General features: G+C 37.4%; 1 protein-coding gene across 1 annotated transcript in view; it reads left to right on the top strand.

Moving 5' to 3' along the window:
• The window catches only part of LOC101863528 (glycosyltransferase 1 domain-containing protein 1), a gene marked incomplete at its 5' end in the record, with an annotated part of 8816 nt that extends 3305 nt beyond the window's left edge, over positions 1 to 5511 (top strand). Inside the window, 3 exon segments of the mRNA XM_013085759.2 lie at positions 1039 to 1159; positions 3541 to 3639; positions 4528 to 5511. Of these exon segments, the coding sequence (XP_012941213.1) occupies positions 1039 to 1159; positions 3541 to 3639; positions 4528 to 4869 (562 nt within the window).
• Between the last annotated feature and the right edge of the window lie 4970 nt (positions 5512 to 10481).

Below are 10481 nucleotides of genomic sequence, written 5' to 3'. Positions count from 1 at the left end.
GGGGGGGATGTTGTCTTGTTTTCTTAAAAACTTTCAAGATTATCCATGAGCACATAGACCATACCATTTTCAGGGACCTTTTGATTACACTGTGTGTGCTGTCCACTTCCATATTTGCGTTTATTCTTTTTCAAGGTATTTTTGTTCCACAATTTTGTTCTATCTGGTACAGTTGTTGCTGATTGCATTTGGTAAGACGGCGTTTAGGTGTGATAAGTACAGCCTTCACTGAACATGGCTCATTTATTTTCAGTAGGCTCCTTCAGGAAGTTACTGACACAAGAAGAGAATCTAATTCACTAGCAATCAATGTTTCTTCTCCTTCGTGACAAACATGACACTGCACATCTTTGGGTACCAAATTTTAAAAAATATAGACAGCTAATTTGGTCCTGTTGTGATAGTGCAGTAGATTTTTCCCTTGGTGCATCGGCTAAGATCCTGTTCACCTAAGATCCCGCATTTTCCTTGCTCCCGAGCATCAGACTCTTAGGCAGAGACTACTGTAATATTATCATTATTATTGTTTTTATTATTGGTATTACTATTATTATTATTATTATTGTTATATTATTATTATTTTTATTATTATTATTACACTATGTATTCCATGATGACCTGAATTATAACTGGTATCGGTGGCCTAGTGGTTAGACTACTGGACTCATAATCGTGAGGTTGCGGGTTCGGAGGTTCGAGTCGCGGGTCCGACGTTGTGTCCTTGGAAAAAGCACTTTACACGAATTTTCCTCACTTCACTCAAGTGGAAATGGGTACCCGGCCATAGACAGCGAAAGATGTTGTAAGTATGTTAGTGTTTTAGCGCCTATAAATGGCTGCTTGTTCTGTATGAAGGTGAGGTTGTTTCAAATTGCCCTCTGGTCTGCTGGGGTAATAGTATGGATTGTCAAGCGCATAGAGCTTGCTGTTGAGCGGGGATCTGCGCTATACAAATTCTATCTATTGTTATCATTATTATTATTATTATTATGTTGATGAAAGTGCTGTAGCCGTTGACTGGAAGTTTGATTCCCACAGATCGCCCGGTGTTGTGTACTTACCTGGTCTCCCCATGGAAGACGTGCACGCGGCCTTGACCCAGGCCACAGCTCTGGTCAACACGTCGGACAGCGAAGGCATGTGTCTCTCCATACTGGAAGTGAGTAATAATTATATACATGCATGATGAACAAAATACGGAATTCACTCCTTTTTCAACATTGTTAAACTGTTTGAGAGCTGTGATTTCAAACTTAATTTACCTGGAGCCTCTGGAGGTAGCATCTTAGTGAGCCGAGGCGGTATTAAATATTCCACAACAAAAGGTCTCTAGTATTAAAAGAAAAAGTTCAGCTGACCTAATCTTCTCAATTTTTATTGAAAGCAGCTCAAAATATGAACGGTTTTTCACCACCAGAAGCTGTCATGAGCTCAAGCTGTGCTAGCCCTTAAGTTATTAGGAATATAAAACCTCAGAGAAAAACGCGCTGGCGGCACTAACACTGAATTTCAATGTCAAGTCCGCACTAACACTGAATTTCAATGTCAAGTTGATGCCGTGGACCATGAATTTGAAACTCTTCCTTTGGAGGCAAGATAGCAGATTTTGGGAGTCCTTCTGCATGCTGTAGAATAATAGCTTATGGCAAGAAAGCCAAGGTGACTCTCAGGGTAGCTCAGTTTAATCATCCTTCATGGGAATTTGAACCAAGCTATCCACCCGGGTGTTCTGTGGTACCACAGAGCTAACTACACATTAAAATATGAAGGAGATCAGAAACACTGGGGCTTCTGAGAATGTGCCGATATCTAAAGACAAATGACTCTTTCATGACAGAAGAAGCCTACATTTGGGCACAAATTACGATCAAAACTTTTGAATTTGTAGAAGAAACTTGTTTTTCCTATATGATACACTCACGGAATTTATCCGTTTTTGTGAGAAGTATATTTAATATTTTAACAGCTTTCTCTTAGCATTCTGGTATTTCAGGAAAGGCTTTGTTTTAACGACAAATTTCTCTAAACCTTCTTCTCATGATTTATACTGTTATTTAAGGGACAAAACGTGTGGGAAAAAAATTGTACTATATACTGGATTATTTTAAAATATTGACAGTGGACATACTCTGTGTGATTAGTTTTTAGTTGTAATTTAGTTTTAGAAAGCGTTTTATGGCACCTGCAACAATTAGGTCTTTTAATATAAGGGCCAGAGATTCGAGGTGTTACTGGAGAGTAACCTACAAAGAAAAGAAGGAAGAGAGATAAAGACAATAAATGTTAATAGGAAAGAAGGAGTAAACCATTTCAGAGCACCCATCAACCTTTATAAAGAAAATATCATGTAGTGTGTTTTAAGTTGGACCATAATCAAATAAATATGTGCTGCACTGACAATTGTTGTTGTCCTGTATCTCTGAAATAGTTGTCAACTCAAATGGTTGTCCCTACAAGTTAGGTCGAGCAATTACCCATGCTTTTGAAAGTAACATTAGTCTCTAGTGGTTGAGTGAACTCAGCAACTCAAGTGGTTCCTTGTAGGGTGCCACTGCAAGGATTTTACTTCTTTAACTTTCCCTTTATCGTTTCTGTCTGTCTGTTTTACTTCTCCCTTGCATTGAATGACCGTGGTTGTGTGGATCTGCATCTTTTTTCACACAAACTAACCAACAAACAGTTTCTTGAAAGTGTCAAGCAATGACAAATGACCAAGGCAATGAAATGTGTGGTGACTTGGGTATGTTTTTTTACAAGAGACTGAATCAAATCAAAGAGAGTGCTGTATGCTGACACCCAACCATGTTTGATGTGTTTGTATAAAGTTGCTGACCTGGTGTTTATTCATACAAATTACATGATTTGTACGACATGCATGTGCATTTTTATATATTCAGTTGTTGACAATTTTTTTTCCTATGAAAATGTATTAAGTGAGGGTTTGCCTTGAGAGTCTATTGTAATTGTGATTGATGGTGTCTTACGTCTTTATTGACACTATTTAGATTATATAGGTGATCTAATGTAATCCTGGCTGTCAGGACCAACCCAGGATACAACATCCTAACCGACAGACAGGGGTACTAGATGAAAAAGACCTCCCCACATGAGAATCGAACTCACATCTTTTGTGTGCGATGGCAGCATACGTAACCGCTACACCTCAGATGCTGGTGCTTTCTTGTTGATATGCTTTTGAATATTTATATTTTATGACAAAGAAACCAGTAAAAGCACACTCACTGTCAATTTCCTTCTCTGTTGGATCAATAAAGTACATCTCACTAACCAGCTGTTCAGACGTACTATTCCCAAAATTTTGATTTTAAAAAACATAACGTTGCATGTGCTTGATGAATGTTTAGTAAAAATTCAAATTTTAAATGTTGAAAAAAGCAATAAAATATGCATGCTGTAGGTACAGTTGTTAAAAGAATGAAACATTTCTTTATGTCTCCTGAAAAAGGTTGCTTTCTGAATTTAAAACAGTTGAATAGCTTTCCCACAATCTAATCCCATCTTCCATGACTGGGTGTGCAGGCTATGAAGCTTGGATTACCTGTCCTGGCACGAGATATCCCAGCCAACTGTGCTATTGTCAGCAATGGACTCACTGGACTACTGTTCGATTCTCCGCAGGTAGGTGCTGTACATCCCATTTGGCCACGTTCCCTCCAAAATATTTCTTGCAGTACAGGCAACTGTGGTGTAATGGATAGGCTAAAGGCTTGTACGCAGAAAATGTGAATTTGGTCGTTGAATTGGGGAGATATATTATAGAGCATCTCTGTCTTTTTGTAGGGAATATTGTTTCCTACTCACAACCGGCTTGTCTTGACAGACAGGATCGAAGCAGCCAGGATTCGTATTTGTGTTGATGGGTGCGTTTATCATTTACTATCAATCAGTCACCTCTCTTCCTACTTGGATGTTAAAGGTCATCATCAGTACAGATCAAGATGGATTAACTCTTGTTATCATCAAATCAGACCCCCTTGTCTGTTGCCCAAACTTTCATGAAATTTCACCCGTGTTATGTTTATTTAAGTTTTAAGTGATGGTCTTAGGTAAATGCACACTCTTGAGTTGCAAAAACATGTTTGAATGTCAACTTTTAGAAACACTGTGTTTACACATGAACACAGCCTCATTTCTCTTCATCTGCTTCCTGGTGTTCATTTATTATTTAGCAAGAGGATTGTTCCTTTTTAAATTCATTACTTTTCAATGATATAGTTTTAATTTTATGCTTTAGTAGGGCATTTCACTTGCAATTTTGGCCCATGCTATGAGGTACTTCTATAAGTTCAATACTTACTTGGAGTCTTTAAATGCATTAGTTCAAACTTAATTAAGTATCAGTTCCCTTACCAGACTAAAGAGGTTACCTAATTTTTGTTTTATTTAGCAAAGAAGGATGTTCAAATGCATGCTTCTAGAATATCATATATAGATTGCTTTAGGTTTCAACTTGGACAGAGATTTTTGTTTTAAGGCACTCTTTACAAATTAATCTTTTTGGCTCAGATGTTCCTGGAGAAAGCTCAGCTGCTACTGTCCAGCAGTGATGTAAGACAAACATTAGTGACCAATGCGCGTCGCTATGTGAATGACCAACACAATATGGAGAAGGAGCGACATGCGTATATCAGTCTTCTGCAGCAGTGTATAGCTGAAGTCATGGGTGGTGCTCACTTGGTGCAGGGGGCAGGGAGTGCAGAGTGTCGTGGGTGTGGAGATAATCCACGCCATGAGTTTTGCCTTGCCATGAGCCACAAAGAAGTTACAACTAGTAGTAGATCTAATGACAACAAAGACTTGTCTAGGATACGAAAAGAAGGTGCAACTTCTAGCATTAAGAGCGACTAGATAAAAGTTAGATGGCCAAAGTGAAAATGGAAAAGGACAAAGAGATTGTAATGCTGTGATCAAAAGAAATGATCTGAAGGACAGTGGTCAAAATATGGACTTATACATTGTCCCAAGTCAAAGTAGAGAAGGTTGCTACATGAATATTATATTATGCAGCAACTATGCATTTTCCTTTAAACTGAATACATTTTGGACCAGTTTTTCAATAAGTTAAATGCCCTGTTCAACAGAAATAGGCCACTTAAATTGCTGTGCATTTGTCCCAGTGATTTCAGAAAAGAAGAATATAAGTAAGGAAATAAAGCGAGACATTTGTAAAAATCTAATGTTGAATGTAATAGCATCTAAGCATTGATGATAGTGAACAGTGTTCCTTCTGTGAGACAGGTTTCTTTGCCAAGTGCTGTACAGTGGGTCTGGGTTGTATTCCTTTCAAAACAAATCTTGCAATGTCCACAAAGTTACACCATGTACTCTTTTATGTCTCTACATTGAAAAGATGTTTCTGGAAGTAGTGGCTGAAATCGAGTAAATTTGTTTCTTCAGTGTCAATTGACAAAATCTGAAAAATTTAACAATTTATGTCGATAGATTTGTAATGAGATCATGACATCCCCCTCCCCAACCTTTCTACCCTCCCTCCCCATTTCCCCATCACTCCCCCCCCCCACCCCAAATCATTCCCCCACCACCCCACCCCCTCATTCCTCCCCCTTCCCCGGTTCCCTCTCCCCTCCCTGTCCGGTTTTCCAACTCTACTGTTATGGTTATGAGACGTGCACTAAGAACGCACCTATCCTTGACTTTGTGTGTATGTGTCATAACAGTGTGGGATCAGATGCTCATTAATTTTTGAGCATGTTAAGGAGTTATTGATACGTCTTAAATCCTGTTCATTTGTCCTCCTTTTAACCAAAAAACATACCCATCTATTTTGAATAGAAGAAAATACCCATATTCTTGAAAAAAGGTTGAGATATTTGGGATTGAAGGGGGATGGAGGTCACCTTTTTCAGAGGTAAAACTACCGAAAAAAATAGCCACCAAAATTTGGTGACTGCCAAAAGATTGAGTACCCTTGGAAACTGCAAATTTACGTTTTTCATGGCTTTGATCAACATTTTTCAGTAATATCCGTATAGAAATAACTATGTTCTAAAATGGACATTAAAAGTTTTTAGCCCAAAAAAGTCAATAAAAATTGCCCAACAGATGGAAAAATAAATTACATAATTTTGACGAGCACCTCTGATTTCACCACTATTCCATACATATTGTTGAATGTAGGATTCATGCATAGATAAGACTAGAGTTTAGAGACAATTTTTTAAATAAATCATTATTATATTCATCAGAGAAAATGCACCAACTTTTGCTCGACAAGCACCATCACCTTTGTTGGTGGAAATTTCCACACAAGGAGCATTCATTTTGTTTGGAACTGTTTATGTCTCATGTATTACAGGCGGGGCAACTGTAGAGGCCCGATTAATAGGTAGAATGTTGCCTCCAATAAGTGATGATATACAGAACTTTCCAAGAGAATTTACTCCAACTCCAAGTCTTTTTCACGAGTTGGTTCTTTTGTTCAAGAAAGTTTTACAGAAAAGTGATGATGTTCTAATCTGACTCACTTCAATGCTTACAGAAACATGTATTTATACTCTCAATTCTTTGACCTTGTTGACCATGCTTGATCTCATGAACCATGTTGAATATTTTGCCTGTTGATGGAATTTTATACTACTGCCGGTTTCCTGACTGCTCAGATAATAAACATTTGTTGACATGTCTTTGTGCACTCTTTTCAAGCTTTTGTAAACGGAAGGAGCTACCCTCAAGGTCTATTTTCTATGTTTGTTGGCGGAGATCACATCCAAATACACATTTATAAGTTAGGCAATAGAAAAATCTATTAATACGTACTTTTCTTTTTGCATAACTACCACGGTTGCTATGGAAACGGCCGCCATCTTGAAAATAAACAATTAATTTCGAATCCCTTTAAGGCTTTTTTGGTTACTGGTATTTGGTGAGAGCTAGTATGCCTGAATCAGTCCTTATCAACGTAACAGCAAGCTTTTTTCAATAAATAAGTGTAATAGAAAAAAATATGAGAATATCTCTAATGTAGGCCTATATAAACCTTTTCTAAATTTTCATTGCCTAATCGCTTGCCAATGGAAAAGTGGGGTTTTTTTTTCCGCAAATATCTCTTTGTTACATTGATGGCATCCTTGTCATCTATTTTTCCTGAAAGTTTCATGTCAAAGGGATGAAAACTAAGGAAAGATGAGGGGGAAAACTGCACAAAAAAAAGACATTTTGAGAAAAATGACAATTATTACGAAAATAAAATTCACTGTCATGTGTTCAAAGACAATTTACGATGAGAATAAAGACCTTCTCAATTGTCTCCTTGCTATTTTAAGAGGAAGAACTGGTTGATCTTAAAAAAAACAACCTTCGAACATCTCAATTTGCATAGCTTGACCCAAAATCAGCTAAACTGAGGGGCGCTCCTCCCGTTAATTCATATCAACCACATGGAATAATATGGTGAACTTAAAAATTAGCTCAGCTCCTTTTTTTGGTCTGAAGACTTGGTTAATGATGCTTTCAAATGTTTGTTTTGTGTTTTTGGGCACACGCACTCAGGAGCGCTTTGTTGGTCTGAAGTTTGCATGACACCAGAGCAGACTCTGTTGATGATTTGTGGATTATCTTACAATCGTTTTGTAATTATTTGTAGAGGTATTCTTTTTGGTTTGAAGACGTCCTGTGCAAACTGGTCATTGAGATATTTTTACTTATGTATGTTTACTGGTCTGTTCTGTTCCAGCAGCATTTTCACTCTGAGTAGTCCCACTTTTAACAAATGTATTTTAAATATATCCCCCCCCCTCCCCCTTTCCATTGCTCCTTGCTCCCTCCCTCTCCCTGTCCCTCTCCTTCTTCTTCTCTCTCTCTCACTCTCTCTCTCTCTCTCTCTCTCTCTCTCTCTCTCTCTCTCTCTCTCTCTCTCCCCTACAGTAATGTTGTAGAGCATGGGTATGGGTTAAAATGTAAATAAATGTATTTAAGAAAGTTATTAAATAAGCCCTAATAGTTTAAAAACAGTTCATGACTCCAGCTTACATTTGAATAAATGAAAGAGTTTGATCTCTCTTAAACTAGATCTACTTGGCAAAGCATTCCAGATCTTGGGCCTTTGATATTCAAATGCCCTTTCACCCATTGTTTAAAGTTTCATAGATGTTAAAAGAAACATCTTTTTTGGCAGCTGAAGACCTTAAACTGCGAGTTGGAATGTACTATCTCAGAATACTCAGATTTGATAAATATGATGGCGCATTATCATTCAAGCATTTGTGACATAGAGAGGCCAACTTGTACGTATTTCTTTTCTCTACAGGAAGCCAGTGCAGTGTCCGTAAAAGAAGTGTAGCAGACTCTCGCTTTCTTTTCTGTAAAACTAAATGTGCAGCATTGTTCTGAACAGTTTGAAGTCTTTTCACGTTCTCCAGTGATATTCCTGATAACAGGGAGTTACATTAATCAAGTGTTGACAAAAAAACTAAGCTAGTTATTAGAAAAGTAGCATACTTAGTATTGATTAGATGATGTATATTTTACAAATTTTTCTTATTTCTATATATATGCAATTGATCAGATGATTTACCTTAGCCGACATTGAAAAACTAAAATAAAAATAGATGCCAAGATTCTTAACTTTTCTTGTAAATGCAATTTCTGCATCACCAATAGTAATGTGATCTTGATCGACCTCATTAACAGACTTTGCACTCCCTGCCAGAATGACTTCTGTTTGTCATCATTCAACATTCAACCTTAACTTAGCTTTTATGTGTGCTAATATTTAGTTTCTGTAAAACCAATTTTTTACTTGATACAAATTATGTAAACAAGATATTTATATTTATGCAATTCTTGGCAAAATTTGCAGTTTCTATTCTTGCCAGTTTTCGAGAGCCTGATTCTAACATTTTGTGACAAATTTACTGTTAACATTTGCCTAATCACGGTGTTTGTTAGCTATTAAGTTGTACACTTCTGGAAAAATGTTCCCATATAGATATCTCCAATATATCTCCCTCGCCCCACCCTAATCCCTCCCCCTTCCCTGATTCCTTCTCGCCTCCCCTTTTTTTAATGCTAAACTTTTGCCTTGGTTACTACCGAAAGACATGGAGTAATCTCTGAGTAAACTCATTGTTAAATAACTTAATCTCTATTTCCCTTTATCACTCAACATCTTTTATTTTAAGTCTTATTCACATTTGGTTCTGTGTGCAATATCATTTTGTCTTGTTCTCTCCCAGTCTCTTAGGCCCATTTTCAATCATATCACTCTATCCTCCTCCTCCCCCCCCAAAAAAAACACAAAAAAACCCAACAACCAGCAAACATACCCACCGTTCTCTCACAGAAAGGACAAGGTACTTACATCTTATGAATATGGACCAAGTACTTATGCTGCGCTACTATTGCGCAATTAAAAGAGTGATGCACAAACAATTATGTGAGCCTTGAAATTGAACGAATCTTTTCATTTTGTCAAACAGTTTGGATGTCTGGGATTTATCTTGTTATCTGTGATAGCTCAGTTGGTTGAATATGTCTTGTATTAATATGATATAATGAAACTATTTCAGGCTATAAAGGGAATAGGGGGCTACGTCTGACTCCAGGAACTTTTTGTGTCTGGCAGGCATGATGTCGCCTTTATTTCTTTACTTAACTATTGCATTTGATAATAACTGGGCATCTCTGCATCTCCTAGCAGGTGATGGGCCAGCATTGTTTGTTTCTAATGACCTAGATAGAAAGAAGACTTGATACAGGCAGGGAAAGCTAGACAATGCATGGTTTGGAACTGTCATTTTTGTTTCCATTGAAAAGCAGATAGCTATTTCATTAGGCTACAAGCATATTATAATGTATATGATATATAAATATATGAGAAAATATGGAGGAAGAATTTCATTTATCAATCCCCTAACTCCTTTTGACAAAAGGCTAAATGAATTCATTGATTACAAGTGAAATTGTAAATCTGTCTACCATTTGACTTTATTTACAAGGTTTACATTTATATTGTAGTTACTTTCTTGTATTAAACTATTTTGCTTTTCATGTTAGATTGCAGCAGTCATATTTTTGTAAAATATATATATTATGTTCTGAAATGTATCTTTACAGAGTACAGCCTCCTTTTACTTACTGAACTAGCCACAACTACAATTATAATGATAAATGAAGTTGTACAGTGCAAGCCCGTGTTCCGCAGCCTGCTCGGAGGACTATTCCACTATTACTACCTCAGTAACCCCTATGACATTCAGAAACATTCTCAGCTTCCCCGGAAGCATACAGTGCAAGCTGTGTATAACACGTGATAAAACACTAACTTACTGACAAGATCTTTTGCTATCTTTAGGCGCATAGGCCCCCGACCCATTCCCTCTTGAGTGAAATGAGGATAATGTGTGTGAAGTGTGTTTCCCAAGGACACAAGTCATGCCCTGACGGGACTGGAAAACATGACCTAAATACTGAGTGTTTAAGGGCTGGTGGGGCACCTAGAA

The sequence above is a fragment of the Aplysia californica genome, unplaced genomic scaffold (genome assembly GCF_000002075.1).
Source record: "Aplysia californica isolate F4 #8 unplaced genomic scaffold, AplCal3.0 scaffold00403, whole genome shotgun sequence".
Classification (NCBI taxonomy): Eukaryota; Metazoa; Mollusca; class Gastropoda; order Aplysiida; family Aplysiidae; genus Aplysia; species Aplysia californica.
Note: the sequence above shows the minus strand (reverse complement) of the source record. Positions and strands in the feature narration are given on the sequence as shown.